The 20125-nt window shown below is 40.1% G+C and overlaps 1 protein-coding gene across 1 annotated transcript; it reads left to right on the top strand.

Annotated features, from left to right (window-relative positions):
• The first annotated feature begins 6282 nt into the window (after nucleotides 1-6282).
• Nucleotides 6283-19653, top strand: gpr37b (G protein-coupled receptor 37b). The gene is made up of 2 exons (XM_055190844.2): nucleotides 6283-7821; nucleotides 18056-19653. Exons 1-2 carry the CDS (start codon nucleotides 6820-6822, stop codon nucleotides 18884-18886), a joined length of 1833 nt encoding a protein of 610 aa, XP_055046819.1. The 5' UTR covers nucleotides 6283-6819; the 3' UTR covers nucleotides 18887-19653.
• The last annotated feature ends 472 nt before the right edge of the window (nucleotides 19654-20125 follow it).

The following is a 20125-nucleotide window of genomic DNA, read 5'->3' as shown; positions in this document are numbered from 1 at the left end:
TTTGTGAAAACCCAGGTAAAGTCGTTTTTTGTAACTTGCATTCTTAAAAACATAACATTATCTATAATAGGAAGTGGAGAGGGAAAACCCCGACAGGCCACTAACAATGAATAAAAAAGTTGTCTTACATCTACAAATTATAAAACTGTAAAGTGCATTTTGTAAAAATATAATCTTGATATCTTTAATATTGACCATGAGGAAGGTCTTGAAATCGATGTGAAATCAAATGTTGATGCTCCTAAGATCATCATTAGACTATGAGTCTGGATTTTACAGACAGTGTCACAAATTAGGACACTGAAGTTGCAGTTTAAAAAATGTTATGCAGTGTTGGGTTAATAATATATTACTTTTCTATAGTACACTGCAAAAAATGACTTTCTTACTTAGTATTTTAGTCTTGTTTTCAAGGCTTTGAACCGGTTCACAGAACAAAAACGAACACCAGAAACTTTTGATGTTTTGCAAGGAACAGAAATAAAACCGGAAACTTTCAAAAAATATATGTTCGAAACGGAATCGTTTATTTAAAATAATGGTGATCAGATAGTACCGTTATTTGTTCCGTTCTTTGACAAGATTTCTCTCTAATATGACTCAGTGAAGTTCACTTCCGATCGTTGTTGACTCATCGGAGAATTGAGAAGCTTGCCACCAGCAAGTAGCCTACTCAAGCCCAATCAAGCGTGATTATCCCTATGCCCTTCAAAGATCAAAACTCTTGATGTATAAAATACATTTGGCAAATAAAGCACTGAAAAACAATGTAATTTTCACTTTATGTGGAGCGACTGTTTATGCTGCATCTTCTTCCCGAAGCGCCGCTTGGAATTCGTCCTCCGTCTGTGTGTGCGCACATGTTTGTGTACTCAACAAATGTAGGCATGTCAGAATTACAGTTATGCCGCTTACATAATGTAGCCTTTTTTAAAGAGTAACTAAACCCTTAACCAACTTTTTTTAGTTAATGATCTGTAAGAATGATGCTTTATTAGTGCTGTTCATTGATTAGTAAGTTTTTTGACATTTGTATATAAAGTGTTTCAATACTACAATATATGGTGTAAAAATGTCTGAGTGCTGCCCTCTTCAGGTTGAACGGTGGCTACTGCAGTTGAATTTTTCTATTGGATGTTGGGTCCAAAAAGTAACTCGTGAGGTAAGCAGGTTCAAGCTCACCACCCGCCCTTATTACGATCTCACCACACACTTGGTACGAGCTTAGTTCGTCCCCTCTATCTCCGATGGGATCTGCCCACTTTTCTTGCATTTTTCAAATATTGCCAGTGGGTGGAGTCAGGCTCTGACCAGGGGTTTAGTTACGCTTTAATGTTTGATGACAAGATAGAGACTTAAGGAAAATTATGTAGACTAATAATTTAAGTTTAATGTCCTAATGATCAGCCTACTTATTTGTATGTCCCACAGCGGACATGGAATGTAATCAACGGGTTCGGGAGCTTTATTTTTTTGTTCTAACGGGTTCAGGAATGTCGATTTTAGGGTTGAACCAAAAACCGGAAACGTTAAAATACTGTTTCTGTTCGGAACGAACCAATTGGGAAAAAAATTTGGTTCAAAGCCATGCTTGTTTTTAGTAGAAATATCTAAAAATCCTTAAATTAAGATGCTTTTTCTTGATGTGCAAAATGACCTAAGAAAAAAGTTTCTGGTTTTTAGACTAAATTTAAGTAAATTTAAGCTTACAACAAGCAAAAATATCTGCCAATGGGGTGAAAAAAAATCTATAAGTTTTCTGCAAGTTTAAAGTTAATTCCTATTTAAAACAGAGTTTAAAGTAATGAAGCAGCAGGATTAAAGATAACCTAGTTTTACTGTACAAAGGTTTGAAAGTTTTGATTAAAGAATTCACTTCGATCTTTAAAATAGTAAAAACTTGTAAATACACTGATTTAGGTTTTATTGCTATATTTTCATAAAATGCATGTTGTATAAAATTACTGTATATTCAATCTGTATACTCATTTACCACAAAGTACAAATGTAGTGTAACTGAAATATTGTAAATATCATAAAATATCTTTATTTTATAAAAATAAAGTATAGATGGTCTCACATTACATTGGTTTTTAAAGTCCTGCAGTATTTTAGTTAGAAACGGAGATGGCAGGCCAGAGCTTGACATTTTTTTCGATGGAAATATGTTATTTCTGAATGCAGAACTTTCAGTCATAAAAACATCTGCAAGGCCTGAAAGAGATCGAGCTTCATCCAAGTAAGAAAAAGTATCGCAAAAGTAACTTAAAAGTAACCCAAGTATTACTTTCCATGAAAAGTAACTAGGTAATGCAATTAGTTACTTTTTGGGAGTAACTTGTAATGCATTACTTTTAAAAGTAACTTTCATCTGGTTTTATGTTGTTGCATTACATCACAAGGTATCAAACACAGTGCATCTACAAAACAAAAGATGGTAAAGCTTTTCTAGATCCTTCTTTCTGAGCCATCATTTCTAATGAACTGCTGTCAACGTGTCCATCACGTTGACTTCTGTAACATTTTCTGCTTGGCAACTACACAATAGCTTTTCTAAAGATCTATTGTTTTCCAATTGTAATTTTGTATTGTTTTGTGAAACATGTTTATTTTTGTTTAAGTTCTAATTCATGCGCATCCTATAAAGTCATTGCACAACATAATTACATTGCACCAAATACACTACAGTCATGAAAAAATTAACAATCAAAATACCACAAACACCACTTTATTAACAATTGATCTCTACATTAACATTTTTATGCTATTCAATGACATTTACACATACAAGTGTCCAAATGTTTTTTCTAAAAAAAATGGAACCATTGAATTTATTTACTATTAATTACTTATATAAAACGGTTAGTTCCAATCCTTGATTCTGATTGGTCAATAGGTGTGCTTTATTCACGATAAAACACTGCTATGACCTCTTCACCCAACGGTTCTATTTAATATCACTGCGCCCTTAGCAACACCCTTAGCAACACATAAACATATAATGAGACAAAGTCTGAGAACAGTTTGTTGTTTTTATTTTAGCTTCCATGTTGTTGTTTGCATTCAGGGACTATTTTTTCTAGCGGAAGGAATGCTTTTATTGATTTAACTTCATGAAAGTTGCACTAATATTTTTTTACTTTAATATTGTGTGGTAACCGTTTTATAAAAGCAATAAGGTACTCGAGGCAAGTGCTGTGTCGTGAATGAGTGACGGCTGAAGGGGTTGCAGGCACTCCGCTTCGCGTCGTGCCTAACAACGCCCTTCGGCCGTTGCTTGTTCACGATGCGGCACTTGCCTCGAGTACCTTATTGCTTAATTATAAAAGCACTGTAATCAAGTCTTGACTTGTAATTATGAGTCTTTGTGACAAGGATATGTTGTTAAATTTCACAGACAGTCTGGTGGTCATCTCCTTATGAATGAATCTGTAGGTGTCAGTCTGTCCTGCAGACTGTGATTAGATGCTTGTGGAGCAGGAGATGTGGTTGCCGAAGAAGTTTTTGACCTGATTGATGAACAACAGCTCTTTTATATCCCCTACAGAGTTGTCAGCTGTGCTTCAAATAGCTTTTGGAATAGGGTTGTGTGCCTGTGTATTTTACTTTTACTTTTCAGTTAAAAATATGTGAAGGTGTGTCAAAGGCATTGCCCTTGAGGAAGAGGAGATAACTGTTTTAATGTGGGATTGCACATCAAACACAGGTCAAAGGTTTGGAAATATATATTATTCTCTGACATTAAATATTGAAGTTTTCTGCAGTCGATGGGCTACTGTGCGGTGCTTTATGAAGGCATTTACAGCAATTTGTCCCTAGTTTACACTACATTTACACTGAGGCATTAGCAGATGCTTTTATCCAAGGCAACTTATAAAAGTGAGGAAAACAATCATATGAGAAATGTTATTTAAAGTTACTTTCAGCTTATGACATATCAACAGTTCTTAGAGACAACACCAGTTTAAGGAGAAAGGATTATAGGATTTTTCAGAAGCAGAGCATTCATTATGTTCTCATTGAAGTACACACAAAAAAGATATGTTTTAGCCGTTTTTTGCATCTTGTGAGGGATGCAGCTGACTAAGTTTACTTGCATGCTATATACATTTTTCCAACACAGCAAATAACTCTAAATCAGGTTAATGCGCAACCACCCTTGCAACCCAGCAACATCATGGTGGCTATTGGTGCTAAACCGGTCAAGAACTACCATGAATGTGTCAATGAGTTGCTTACAAAAGTCTGTACAGTATGTTATAGCCTTTATCTGCATCAGATTCCACTGTCTGATTCATCTAAGAGCCCATTTCCATTGCTGACCGCTGGCCTTTTCTATTTACTCAACACACTAACTGCTGTCATCACATCACTCTGACAGGAGATACGGGCCTATTGGATAGAGAATTGAATGGCTTTTACTCAACGCAAGTGGTCACGTGACATCGGGCTATTGTTTCTTTCCTGTCTGTCTGCATGATGCTCTTCTTTAATGTAATATATTACTTTGTTATATATTATAGAATGGATTTGATTCCAGGGAAAACACATATAAAAAAACTATAAATATAATGCAATATAAATCACTTTGGATGCATGAATGTAAATATAATGTGACATTTTTGATAAGATGTTTTCGAATGAATTACTGTAAGTATAACATTGATTGATTGATGATAATTGATAGCTGTGTGTGCATGCATGTGTGTGGCAGGCGGTGAGCTATCTCTCCTCCTTTACAGAGATACAGAGGTTCATTCATCTCATTCTCATGTGGACGGTCGAGTGATTGATGACAGTAATACACTGTTGCTGGGGTATTCGAGCTGCTTTCTCTTAAAGACACACCTCACTTTACCTGCATGCTGTAATGGGATCACAGTGTATTAGACATGCAGTTTACCTGTCCAACCTTCTGTAAGTACCTGTCTGTCTGTCCATCTTTCACACAGCTTTTTAATGCTTTACCACTTGTCTGACCGCCAGGTGGCGCCATTGGCTCTTACAAAATGTGCTCCCATCTATGTGATATAAACATCTGAGTTTATTATGTTACATTCTTAAAAATAAAGGTTCTTCACTGTGATGTCATAAGGGAACCAGTTTGTTTGTTTAAAAAAAAAATTATTTCATACCTTTTCATAATTTGAAAAACCTTTTGTGAAACAGAAGGATGTTATTAAAGCATTTTTATGGACAATTGAAATATTAAAACAAATTGGAAACATAAATCAAGTTTTCATTGTTTTAAATAGAAAAATATATATTACCAATTAAATATGTATGATTAGATTTTTTTTATTAAACAATGATTTTGTTATTGGCAGATTCGTACTAAAATATTTCAAAGTCATACCCTTTGGTCTTTGACCTTGATGCTCTTCCTGTTATTTAATGTTTTGAACCCCATGCTAAGATTTGGCATCAGTGTAACAAGCCGTCAAAGGTTGTGCCAACTCCAGTAGCTTATTTCTGCACCTGGCATCTCTATTTTACACTCTTATATTCTGCCAAGCTCAGCTAACCAGCAGGACTTAGAGGAAAACCTTTGGACTCCGCCGAACAAAGGATCGAATGCATGTTTGAGCTAATTATGGAGGCTTTGCACAATCACTGGTGTTGTGTGTGGCGGCAGTTAAAGGTTGTTGGCTGTGTTTCTGCAAGTGTTCAAGGCCCAAGTTTCTGTCCAGCAGGAAACAAACCTTTGAGCGAGTCAGCTCTTGCCTTTCCGCTCTGTTGTGTTAGTGCCATGAGCAAAGAAAACCTGTTTAACATACAGAACATAGAGAGTTAAATGTAAAGTCTAATCCAAAAATGTTGTTGCTGTTACAGTAATTTGTCACTTTGTGAATTACATAGCAGTAAAAATATTTGGATACAGAGGGCTATAAAGTTTGAGACGATTAGTGAAAATCCTATTTTGCCTAATCCCAGATTTATAGTACAATCTGACTGTTGTGAGCCAAAATCTATCCACACCAGTTTTTTATGTATGTCCATAGACAAAATGTAAAATAAATAGGAATACATGCATACCTAACCAAATGAATGCATATCTGTAACACCTGACACTTTTTTTCCAGTATTGTACAGTTGTGTTTTGTACTATCATTACAATAATAAAATATTCCTTCATACGACATACTACAGGTTATAATGATACTCTATAACCGCGTGTCACACTCGGATTACGATTCTGTTGACATGCGTAATTACGCGTCAGAGTAAATGCATTACGCACCGGCGGGGCGTGGTCGCCTCAAGCTGCGGTGGTCCAGGGGTGTGATGCTGATGGATCCGGCTTGACAGAACAAGGTTATCTGCCAGAGGAGAGTCCGTCCATTTTCTTCAGCTCCTTACACTTAGGAGAAGCTGTCGAAGCGGAGGGCGCAGCAACTCCCCACCCGCGCGCCCGCGCGTCCCCCCGGACTCTCCTGCACATTGAGGATCACAGCAAAAGCGCTCCGATTATCCAGGACGACTCCAGGTTGCCGCGCCCAAACCACGAGATGCGACCGACCCTTACTGCTGAAGCGAATGCGATGCGCTTTATACACAGAAACGGATGCAGAAATAAGCGCGTTTGGAGGGAATAACGCCTTACTGCCACTTTACTGAGATTTTGTTGCATTTGCTGCATGGAGCGGATGAAACACGACAACTCATTTGAATGAATTTTGCGCAAGTATGCATTCGTGATCGTTCCAGTGGGAACTTTTTCCTCCGACACTGCGCGACAGGGAAAGCATCGTGTTTTATTTGCGATGCATCATACTAGAGTGATTTTTTTAACACCTCCAGCACGTTGACCCGTTGAAGATGCAGGTGCTGCTTTTAAAAACGATCTTTTTCATAGCTGGATGCCCACATGTTCTGCTGCATGAAGAAAATCACAGTGCACACACCAAAGAAACTGGCAGCATTCATTTTAGGGGTCTTCATCATGGTGCCAAGCATCATGCAAAGCATCAAGCTACAGGTACGCCTGCCTTTGACATCAAACAGACTTCAGAGAACAACAGTAAGTTTGCCTCTCATCTCTGGCTGGTTTTAGACAGCAGAAGTAAACGGTATGGATACAGTCATCTCATGTCAAACAGAACACACACGGTCCGGCAGGGTGGAACAAACCCACACAAACGCTATCGGGAACATAAAAAGGAGGAGATGCATGGTAAGATGCCCGCTACCATGGGAACTGCAGGTGGACACAATAACTCCAAGCCGAATTCAATGAGGTGGGGACACGAGAGAAACCACAGACGCAAAAGGGGTACAAAGGAACACCACAAGAGAACGTTTAAGAGGGGCCAGAAGAAAAGCACCGTCCCTCTGACACCACCCCAAACTTATTATAATGCCCTGGCATCCTCTTTAACCCTTTGGGAACCGCTACCTAAACCCCTGGCACTTACCGCCACCGATTTTCCATTTGATCTTTCCCAAAATGCTGAATTCCACACCAAACAGGTAGACGACCCGTGGGACGCCACGCCAATGACTCCTCCATATGCAGAGGATGAGGAAAGTGAACTGTTCCCCAATCCTTTCTACCCCGTTACCAGCGAGACATATGGAGCGTATGCAATCACTATTGTCTCAGCCCTTATTTTTGCCGTGGGAATAATCGGGAACATAGCAATAATGTGTGTCGTGTGCCATAATTACTACATGAGGAGCATCTCAAATGCTCTTCTCGCCAACCTGGCCATTTGGGACTTTGCACTGCTTTTGTTTTGCCTGCCTTTGGTGGTGTTTCACGAACTGACTAAGACCTGGCTGCTGGGCCAGTTCACCTGTAAAGTGGTACCGTATATAGAGGTAATGAAACTTATAACAGATTTCATACAGTGTGTTTGTGAATGTATGAATGTGAACACTATTTCCATGGGTTATACACAGAGTTTGGGATGTCATCAGAGTATCTGCACATCACTGCATAATTAATAATAAATAATATAAAAGTGTACTGCATCACAAACTTATAAGGACATATCTAGTGGCCATAATATCAGAGATTTAAAAATGAGCTCTTTTGACTTTGACCATGATGTAGAAACCACTTGGAGCATTTAACCAGCTGCATAGCAACACCCTGACAACCACCCACAGCACACCAGCATCCATAGCATGATGAGTGACGAGTTGTGCATGAGCAAACATCACTCACATTTCCTTCAAAGTAAATAGAAATTAAGTAAAAGTCATACACCATATTTTGGTTTGACCTAGTTTATGATTCTTCATACACAAGAGTTTAAGTATGGAGCAGGTGTGCTTTTTATTGTAATGCAGGAAGTTATTCCTGAAACGGTGTCACTGTGGGAACACTGTGGGAGACAGCACATGTTCAATGCATGCAAAAGAGCAGCCGCCCTGCCCTTGGGACACCTGCACGACCGTGATCTCTGTCCCAGATTTGTCATATACTGTGTAGCGCAACCATAACTGTTTGTTTCCCAAGAAATCTGCACAGCCGTCATTTCTTCACCACACCCAAACTCAGCTGAGATCATTTTCTGTTCGGTGCGCTCTCAGTAACACACAGACTGTGTCTTTATTGGCTCAGTCTCGAAAATTGAGCACATTCCCACTACTGTAAAACAATTACAGATTTTTACAAGGAATATATTGGCCTATAATCGCTAATTTAAGCAATATTTCCCACTATCAGACATCAGAGTAGTGTTGGGGTACAGCAGGTGATGAGGGCAGATTACATCCTGGCAATTAAAAGCGGGCACAGCAGAACTCATACTGTGTGATTATTTGGATGACAATGACAACAAAATTGCAGTTTGTTCACTCTGCACTGCTAGGACGATCGTTGTTGCTTCTTCTTAGCCCTTTTCACAAAGACATTCCGGAAAATACACGAAAAATGCATCCTGGATTTTTCTGTGATCGTTTGATTTTTTTGTTCATTCACACTGACAAATGATTTGCCAGTATCTGCAAGGTACCGGAAAGACATGTGACCTGTTTAAAGTCCTGCACTATTTTCTACGCAGCGTCTGAAGTTTGCATATTATTATCTTACTTCAGAAACCACTCGCGTGCATTTTTGTTTATGATAAGATTATAAAGGAGCGCGTGACGCGCCGTTCTATGCTGGTGAATGATCTCAGCTTCAGAGTGGATATTTGACGAGCTCCCTGATCTCGGCTTTGATACAGTTTTCAGAAATTTCTCATCGTGATTGTTAAAATGCATTTAAAACCCCCGTTTTGAGGAGCTGAACGATATATCTTGTTGGGATGACACGCGTGCATTTTCGTTTATTTTAGCTCAAATGAGCATGTGACGCAATATTCTTTTATGCTGCTGAATGATCTCGGTTTCAACGCAGTAAGTGACGAGCTAACTTACCTGATATCTGCTTCAGTCCAGTTTGCTGTCATTTCTCGTCGTGAATGTTGTATTGCATGTAAATCCCTAATTTTAAAGTGTTGAACCATAACTTCATGTTGCCATGACACGCGCATCCTCACTACAGCACACCAGCATTGTTTATGCATCTCATTTATCATTTCCTGATAACTGCTTCAGTCTAGTTTGCGACATTTTTCGTTGTGAATGTTGATCTCCATGTAAATCTCTCGTTTTAAAGAGCTGAACCATAACTTTTGTTACGACACGCCCATTACGGCATTGTTTCGGCTTCTTGTTTACACAGAGGGTTTTCCGTGTATCTAAAACCCCATTCACACAGACCTTTGGTCCCAGAAAATACCTGTAAAATGGCCAGACAAGCTTCTGGGTGAACGCAAACACGTTCCGTAAATCTTCTGGGATCGTTGCCGGAAAGAGGACCTAGTAAGATACACAGAAAACCTTCTGTGTGAACAATGCCGTAATGGACGTGTCGTAGTGAGGACCCGCGCATCATCACAACAAAAGTAATGGTTCAGCTCTTTAAAACGAGATATTTACATGCAGATCAACATTCACTACGAGAAATGTAGCAAACTAGATTGAAAATGATAAATGAGACGCATAAACAATGACGTGAATGTGAATGATGTTTATGTTGTCATTTTGTGTATTGGCCACCAGTTGTGTGACTGCAGTACCAGTTTTAGCCACAAGTTTTGTGATTGCAATACCAGTTTTGGCCACAATCCTGCATACTGTTCCTTTAAATATGTATATACTGAAGGCAATACCCTATTTTACCACGATATATACATGAATTTAATGTATGATGTTAATATGACTAAAATAATATATTATTAATTTATATCGTGCTATAATGACTTTAAAAGTGGGTGTTTAAATGTAAAACTGTCATAAAAATGTTCATCTTAAAAAACAGTGGTCCTATAATAGACACTGATTCTTTTAAACGAAATGTAATTACTTATTTCTATGGATTTTGAAGTGAAATATGACCTGGACATGTTTCTAACAGGTTTCCTGAGATTGATGTGTCAGCCAGAGAGTCTGTAAGCGAGCCTGTCTTTGTGAATATGTGTGATGGGGGTGTTTGGGGTGTTAGATGTGCTCCTGTGTTTTTGGAGAGGGCTTTGGGTAAATGTGGCCTCCTGGTGGCACACAGGTAGCATGCTGTGATTGCATGAGATGGGCAAAAAGAGCCAAGAGGCCCAGTCTGACAATGGCGAGGCTGAATGAAAACAAGCCGCTTTGCATGCGTGGTTGTATGTGTCACGGATGTGTGTGCGTCTCTGCTTCCCTGCGGCTGCAATGCAGTTTTGAATGCCGATCGACAGGAGCTGAATTCAGGCTAACTGGTGAGTGTAGTCAGTCTTGGGGGCAAATTGTGAGAGAATGATATACTGGGAGAAAACGCCTTGGGCTTCATTACTTACCGCCCGGTCTGAAGACAGTGGAGATTGGACAACATGATGCATGATAGTTCATGTGAGATGCATTCTTGGAAAAGTTTTCTCCACTGCTTTGTGGAAACGTGACACTTCTCACATGCAACATCTTACTCATGTTCTCTCCAGCTGATAGATGCCACACAAGGGTGGAGAAATATTTTGTACAGCCTCCGCAGACAAGTTCAGTGATGTCAGTTCAATCTGTCTTCTGGTTGTGTTTGTTTTTCTGACATTGTTCACTGTGTTAGGTCAAGGAGATCTTAGGCTGGTGTGTTGGGGCTGGAGTTTAACTGGCAGTGTTTTGACTGGCCTTTAACTTTTTGCAGATTACTCCAGTCACAACACACAGAGATTTGCAGGAAGGCCGACTTTCATTTCTCTGCAGGGATTTGTCTTTGCACGTCATGCCTGTGAGCAGACGCTGTATGGAGGCGGATCTGACAGCTCGGCTTTGCTACCGAGCAACAACTTCACTAAATACATTTCCATATCTGTCCATTATTGAAAATGTCATCAGTAGTTTCTCTGCCTTGTGTTGTAGATGATAGCAAAGGGCTTTGAAATGTTAACACTGGCCCTCACAAAACTAGTGGAGATCATTTTGGCCCTTACAGAAAACACTCGGAAAATGATTTTGGTTCATTCACACTGCCAAGGATTTCATGGAATGTGTGCGTGCATTCACCCACATCCCGTAAAGATCCCATAAAGACACGTAAAGTGATGTGTAATGTTATAATAATCAAGTACTTGGTGAATTTTATAAGTCCTAATGCGTATCGTTCCACTGATTTGCATTTCAAACCCTTGTGTCAATGAGTTGAACAGTAATCCTCACTACGACACTACCCCTTACGGCATTGTTCCTGCCTTTTGTGCATGCAGGGTGCAGTCTAGAAATGTTATGGCAAAGTAATAGGTTCCCAATCCGGAAGTGATCCCAGGATCAATTCCAGGACGTGTTTGCGTTCACACAGAATTACATTTTTGGGATCAATGTGCTCTGTCAAAGGCTTTTTGTCATATCATAAATTGTCGCACAAATGCATAAATATGAGGTTCCCCTTATTTTAGTGGTGTTTGCGATTAAAACCACCACTATTGATATAGGGTTGAGGTTTTAATCAAACTCCTCACCCTAAACTATTGTTTGGTTGAAGTAGGATTGTGCCGATAAACGATAGTATTGTGTATAAACGATCGTCAGACATATCGCTAATAGCATTAACATGCTGAATTTCACATTAACATGCGCATTGCTTGCTTTTCCTCACATAAGAGGGTTTGTGCGCTTCACCTTACGCGAAAGATCTTATAATGCACGCGGATTCCTTCTCGCACGCACGTGGACTCAATGCGCGCATCTTGGACTCTTGCTCGGGCCTGATTGCCGCGGCATGGCATCCGCCTAGCACCTGAACTTGTAATACGCACAGCTCTGACATTTCCTTGTGCTAGAGAGGTTGTTTTGCTGCGTTCAGACCAGCCGCGGTAGAGGCGTCAAGCGCGAGTGATTTCAATGTTAAGTCTATGTAAAGACGCGTTGACGCGTGTCTGGAGGTCTTGCAGCGCAAATGAGACGTTTAACGTGGCACGGTAGACGCGATTCCGCTTCATTCGCGCATTTTGTTTGCGCACATGGCGTGAATTGAGCGTTGCCGCGGCAAACACGCAAGTTGAAAAATTTGAACTTTGGCAGAAAATGCGCAGCGTTAACCAATCAGGAGTTTGCTCTAGTAGTGACATGATTACAAGAAGCGAGGGGAGTAGCAGAAGCCCCTCCCATGACCCGAATTTTCGCGTGAATCTCTCGATGACTAGAATTTCACGCGTGACTTTCACACGCGAATGAAGCGAGTAAACTCAAAATGTTTAAGCGGCAAACTAGACGCGGTAGACGCGAATTTGACGCCTCAAACGCGGCTGGTGTGAAGTTAAACCAGCGAGTTTGTTGTTCCCACTTCCCGGCACGCAGGACATTTTAGAGCGCCTGGACTTAAAGGTGCAGTGTGTAACTTTTATAAGGATCTCTTGACAGAAATGCAATATAAATACATAACTATATTATCAGTGGTGTATAAAGACCTTTCATAATGAACTGTTATGTTTCTATTAGCCTACCTTAGAATGAGACGTTTTTATCTACATACACTGGGGGTCCCCTTACATGGAAGTCGTCATTTTGTGCCGCCATGTTTCTACAGAGGTCCTTAACGGGCAAACTTTTGTCTCCAACGATGACAGTGTTGTCCGGTGGCGGCTACGGTAGCTTCTCTATGAATTCCGGTGAACGGTGGATTGAAACGTTGGTTGCAATTTGCAACCTCACCACTAGATCCACTAAAATTTACACACTGCACCTTTAATGACGTGGATGGATTAATGGCATCAGATATAAAAAGGTTGCGGTCATGACGGTGTTCCTTTTTGTCCACCAATCAAGTGCCTTGTCATAAATTAGTAAAAATAAATAAATAAATGAACAAGTAAACTACCCCGATACTATCGTGTATCGGCGATCTCACAGGCTGACGATAGGACGATCTCAAAATGGGGCATATCGGCCAACACTAGGGTGAAGTACACACTGCACCTTGCATTTAACCCTGATTTTCTGCAAATATAAATGATGTTGGCTTGAATTGAGCTATTATTTCCCTAAGTGATGAAACTTGCAATTTTGTCTGTTGTATCATCTGCCAAGAAAATATATCAGAAGTCATACGGTGACTAGAATATCAAGATGAGCTCATGTAACTCAAGGCGATAAACCACACTCAGAATATACTTGCATCTGCAATGCTTAGATAAATTTGATATAAAATCTATTTTGAATTTTTCCATCCCGGTTGTTTTTCCATATATCATATAACTCACTGTCAAAGATGCTTATTAAACTACAGTATGAGTGGTGTTGTTAATGGAGACTGATGGGACTGAATGAATATACTTACAGTATAGTTTCATTCTGCAGCTATATATAAACGTATTATTGTGATGGCTTTTGTCTGTGGCTTGCTCTCGGCCTCATTTGTCAATATGTAAGAGTTATTACCCTCCCTGCTGGCGGTGGACCAACAATGGCCTGAAGTCAAGGAGTCTGAAAGCAGCCGTTAAAACCAGATTAATAACCAGCACCTTAATCCTTAAGGAGAGACTCTTAATCAGAGAATTAATGAGCTGTTAGTAAAGAGTAACACAGCCTATGAGATCCTCACCTGCTGCCAGGAAACCTGTTCACTATGAAATGCCTGCAAACGGCTGCGAGTGTCTGATTGGATGCGCTCGGTTATGAGGGGTCGGTCTGGACTGTTTGGTCCAGAGCGTGAGGCGTATGGAGTTTAGTTTACTGTTAAACAAAGATAGGAAGTCAAACCTGCCAATGCTCTTTCGGTGGCTTTGTATACTTTTTGCAGAAAAAATCCCACACAGCAAGGATTTTTATCCTTTCCATTCAGGTCAAAGATATTCTACCTATTTGACAGTGTTTCATTTCAGAATATGCAAATGATGGGATAAAGATATAGGGGCGGTTTTGCAGACAGGGCTTATCCTGGTCCCCGACTAAAATGTATGTTTGAGCAGCCTTAATTTAAAAACACCTTCCACTGCCATATCTTAACATATATCAGTGCCATTGTTTTGTCTCAAGATGCACATCAGTAATGATTTTTTAAGATATCTTTGTGAAAACTACGTAAATAGTAGTTTTAACCAAGGTAGTCCTGGATTAATCTAAACCTGGTCTGGGAACCACCCCATAGTCTTTAGACCTGGGATTTAAAATCTAATTTCCTTTAAAAATAAGCAGCATGTTTTAGTATTTTGGGCATTTTAAACAACTAAAATGCAATGAATGAGCAATATAGGACTTCACAGGATTTCTAGGTAAGGTTGGGTATCATTTGAATTTGATATCAGTTCCGATTCTGCTTATCGATTCCGATAATTTTAGATTCCCAGGTTCCAGTGTGGTAAAAAATGTAGTTACATTATTTAGATACAAAAACATATGTCCAGTGGTTCCCAAACGTTTCCAGCGTGCGGCCCCCCTTGTGTACGGTGCATTCTTTCGCGGCCCCCCTAAAGAAAATTTGTGACAAAAAGCTGTTCTAAAACTCAACATTTTAATAAAAAAATTAAATTATACAAAAAAAAGTAGTGCTTTTGGTTAGTAGCCTTATTATATATAGGTTTAATTACACAGAATTCATGATAAATTAGTGTACTTCATAAAATGTCATAAAACTGGGGCCCCCCTGGCACCATCTCGCGGCCCTCAGTTTGAAAACCACTGATGTAGCCTACTAATTGCTGACTATTATGCAAAAAATATCTGGCGGCAGGTGACTTCTCTTACGAGGGATAAGAATTCAAAATATGTGTTCGGAGTGGCATGTGTGTTGCTCGCCATTTCAAAATATGTGTTTGTTGCGTCATGTGAACCATGTGCATCATGCGTCTTGTCAAAATAAGGGTTTATAATAAAAGAGACAAAATACTTCCAAGAATAACTTAAAGGGACACTCCACTTATTTTGAAAATATAAAAATTTTACCCTAGAGTTAAACATTTGATTTTTATCGTTTTGGAATCCATTCAGCTGATCTCCAGGGTCTGGCGGTACCACTTTTAGCATAGCTCAACATAATTCATTGAATCTGATTAAACCATTTAGCATCATGCTCAAAAATAACCAATAACCAATGATATTACACAGCGCCTGAAATTGTCCCCTGCTATTGAAAGTTATCAAGACTATTTTCGGGGGCTGCGTAATATCATTGCGCCTGCTGCAGCCATGTTACGGCAGCAAAGTCAGAATGAGAGTATAGTTCCTAACCATATCTGCCTAGAAAATCTCAACTTTTAATTTTCTGTTGATCTTAGTACACAATGTAATTACAGAAGAGTCAAGTTTTAAATGGGAAAAATATCAAAACTCTTTGGTTATTTTTGAGCGCATTAGATAATTAGATAAGCTATGCTAAAAGGATTCCAAAACAGGAAAAATCAAATGTTTAACTCTATAGAGGGGGGGGCTGGTTAATGTGCAAATTTTCAAAAATGTGGAGTGTCCCTTTAACAGTAAAGTCTGATTACGCATGGATTATGTGAGTATCTGGCAAACGCGAGCATCACTTTTATTATAAACCCTTTAGATGCGTCTGCAGCAGGCATTTATTTTGACAAGACGCATGATGCACATGGTTTACATGACGGGCCGAACACATATTTTGACATGACGAGCCACACACATGATGGGCTATATATCTTGCACCCTCAAAAAAGACCTCACCGGTCGCCACTGATAAATACTCCATTTATACTATAGTAAAAGTTTAGTAACTAATTGATTACCATTTGTTTCACCATAGTTTTGTTACAAAATCATGTTTAATAAATAAATTCTGAGTGAATTATGTGGCTTTACTACAATTACCATAGTTAAACTATGGTTAGTGTAGTATAATGAGCTATTAACTTTTTTAATGAAATGAGAAAACACAGAAGCCACACACAGAAACAGGGTTTCCCGCAGCACATTTCAGTTCTGGCGGCCCGCCTAAGCTTGGAAACCCTACCGCCTTAACTAGGTCGTCCAAAAAAAAAATTTGTTGCACAAAAGTGCATCTCGGAGAATAGCGCGTACGCGATTCACACCGCGAGCGGGGACGCGCGCCACACGGCCTAAATGAGATAAGACGTGGTCCGTCATGTCTGGAGGATAGCCGGTTTATAAAACGTGTGTCCGTGAGAACTGTAAGTGGACTTATGTTTTGGGGTTATTTAAGCCTATTATTGTATTCGTTTATAGTTCTTGCAATTTTAAAGTAAGTTAGCTGGTGATTTTGTTGTTTGAGCAACCTGATAGCTAGGTTTCACGTGCCTGTTGATGAGATATAATTGTTGAGCGCTAACTTGCTCACTTTATTATGTGCATTATTTACAGTAGTTATACTCCTTTAAGATAATGTAATTAATAGTGGGAAATAATCAGTACCATTTTTGTGCCATCTATCATCGTTCGCCTGACGTTCTACAACATATGCTTTAGTTTGTGTTTATTAACCCTTTAGTTTCACTTCATCACGCAGCTATTCCCATTAGAGGTATGTGTTAAAACATTTAATTCATTAATAATCTAGTATGTGTTCATTTTCTGTCATAGGTTCTTCCAAATTAAGTTTTATTTGAGTGTTTTAAATAAAAATATTTTAATTTTCATCATGACGCAAACGCCCCGCCCCTTTGATTGCCACGCCCTCTGTCCCGCCCACTCGCCCAACCCTACCACCTTAGCTAACAAATTTTCTGCTGGAAACCCTGAGAAACCAGGCTATGTAAAGTAATAAACTGATGTGAATACAAAGATCTTTGAGTAGACTGTCGCAGGTCAGGTCTTCACAGATAACGTGCATGCAGGAATTGATAAGAGGAATTGAAATGTTAATTTTAAAGTAAGGATCCGATTCCATTAAATTGTTGTCATTGTTAACTTCTCGAATACCTTCACATCTATGAATATAATGTGGCATTGCAGAGTCTTAATGGATGGAACAGAGCATATTAAATTCATAATAGATTCTGAGCAGCATGTGCTCAAACTGTTCTGGATTTGGAGATGAAAGGTAGAGGCCGTTTTTTAGCTGGAACAGCAGCGCACAACAGCACAAATGTGGTTTCAGTAATTGTCTCCTCCTTGTTGCTGATGTGTTTGATTGCTCTGTAATTATGCTAATGAAGACAAACTCTAAGATGCGTTTGTGTTTGTGTCATCCGCTGAGACGGAGCTCGCCGAATGTGGCCAAGAATCTGTCCTGTTGTCTTTCTCTCATTACAGTTGAATCTTTTGTCTTGCCTCCATCACCTCTGTCTTTCATATCAAACAATTCATTGTGGCAGTATCCACGCTGAACATGTTTGAGGAGTTTAGGAGCCGTCGCAGTGCTGTTTGTAGACTGTGTGGGAATAATTGCTTGGCCTGCAGGAGGTTGACTTCTGTCGCAATAACACAGCAGATAAGAGCTGTAAATGTGGGAGCCATTTGTTCCACATTCTATAAACCGGCTAATATGTATGGAGCGATCATACGGAGAGAGTTCACATAATTCAGACTTCCTTTAACCAGTAATTTAGTTTACCAGTAACAGCAGTTTATACGATATTGTTGCCATTCCTAAATCCGAATTGTGTTTGTGTTCTTGCAGGTGGCATCTTTAGGCGTGACGACCTTTACCCTCTGCGCGCTCTGCATCGATCGATTCCGTGCCGCCACCAATGTCCAGATGTACTACGAGATGATCGAAAACTGCACCTCTACGGCCGCGAAACTAGGCGTCATTTGGATCGGTGCCTTACTTCTTGCCTTGCCCGAGCTGCTGATCCGCCAACTGGTGGCGGAAAACGGAGACGGCACGTTAGAGGATCCCGCTTCGGAACGCTGCCTGATCCGAATCTCTACATCCCTCCCCGACACCCTCTACGTGCTGGGCCTGACATACGAAGGCGCCCGTCTGTGGTGGTGCTTCGGTTGTTATTTCTGCCTGCCCACGCTTTTCACCATCGGCAGCTCGGTGGCCACCGCCCGCAGGATCCGTCGCGCCGAGCGCGGCTGTGCCAGAGGCAACAAGAAGCAGATTCGACTGGAAAGCCAAATGAACTGCACCGTGGTGGCGCTCGCGATCGTGTACGGCGCGTGCGTGGTGCCGGAGAACGTCTGCAATATGGTTTCGGCGTACATGGCGGCAGGCGTGTCGCAGAGCACCATGGCGCTGTTGCACCTGATAAGTCAGCTGCTGCTGTTCCTGCGGGCGGCCATCACACCCGTCCTGCTGCTTTGCCTGTGCAGACCCTTTGGCCGGGCCTTCCTGGAGTGCTGCTGCTGTTGTTGCGCCGACGCGTGCGGGATAGCGGCCCACTCTTCGGCGGCAGGCAGTGACGACAACGAACACGAGTGCACCACCGAACTGGAGCTGTCTCCGTTCAGCACCATACGTCGGGAAATGTCCAACTACACAGCGACTGGATCTCACTGCTGAGTTTTGCGTTTACAGTAATTCCAGTGCCACACTCTTTTATCTTACCTGTGTAAATACTTTTACCACAGTTCATATGTTGCTCTTGTAAAGAAAGTAATGTAGACTAAAAATAATGTAATAATTACATTTTTTTAATTGTCTTAAAATATATATATATAAATATATAAACACACTGATGTAGTGAGTGCTTTAGATTTGACCTTTTTTGTGCACTTTAGCTTTCTCTCAGCGCTTTCGTGGACTTCACAAAGGCCTTCACACAGGATGTGCCAGTATTCATAAATCAAATGAGTCATAGGGGTTTCAATGTTAAGCTGTTTTAAAAAATCAATGCGACGCAGAGCAGCGGCCAAAGATGTCTGTCTCACAGAGACCTTCAACTAAACAACTCAACGCCACGTCCTGTCTGAACGGCCCTTTACTGTCGCACGGTGTGTTTCTGCATTTATTGAAAGTAACATATCTCTGATGTTTCTCGATGGCTGTGTGTTGCGTGCCGTGACTCTTTCTCTCGATGCATTTTGATTCGTGTGAATCGTTCTTGAAGTCTGTAGAGCAGATGTGTGGATAACTCACCCGTCCCATCTGTAAATGTCTGAAGCCTGTCAACATCCACACAATGCTCGTTCTAGTTAACACTTTCTAATCGTTTTTATATAACCACAACCAAATGTCTCTTTAATAAACAGAACAGATGTTTGCTAGAGAAATGGCAAACTGATATATTAAAATGGAGGTGTGTTTGCTTTCATTGTATTTATTTAAATGTCTCACTAAAACAGAATGTAAACCGATACAAAATAGGGATGTGACAGTATGAAAATTTCATATCATGATTATAGTCACCAAAGTTATCACGGTTATCAATATTATCATGGTTTTGTTCAAATGAGATGGAAATGTTCAAAAAGAACTGATACACACACTGAAAACATTTTTTGTTTTTTTTAATCACAATTTAAAGGTGCAGTGTGTAAATTTTAGCGGCATCCAGTGGTCAGGTTGCGAATTGCAACCAATGGCTCAGTCCACTGCTCACCCCTTGTTTTGAAACACATAAAGAAGCTATGGTACCCGCCACTGGAAAAGCATGTAATTGACAGAGACAACTTAGTAAAAAAAGTTTGTCCATTAAGGGCTTCTGTAGAAACATGGCGGCACAAAATGGCGACTTCCACGTAAGGGGACCCTCTGTGTATGTAGATAAAAACATCTCATTCTAAGGTAATAAAAACATAA

Source organism: Misgurnus anguillicaudatus, chromosome 1, assembly GCF_027580225.2.
Source record: "Misgurnus anguillicaudatus chromosome 1, ASM2758022v2, whole genome shotgun sequence".
Lineage (NCBI taxonomy): Eukaryota > Metazoa > Chordata > Actinopteri > Cypriniformes > Cobitidae > Misgurnus > Misgurnus anguillicaudatus.
Note: the sequence above shows the minus strand (reverse complement) of the source record. Positions and strands in the feature narration are given on the sequence as shown.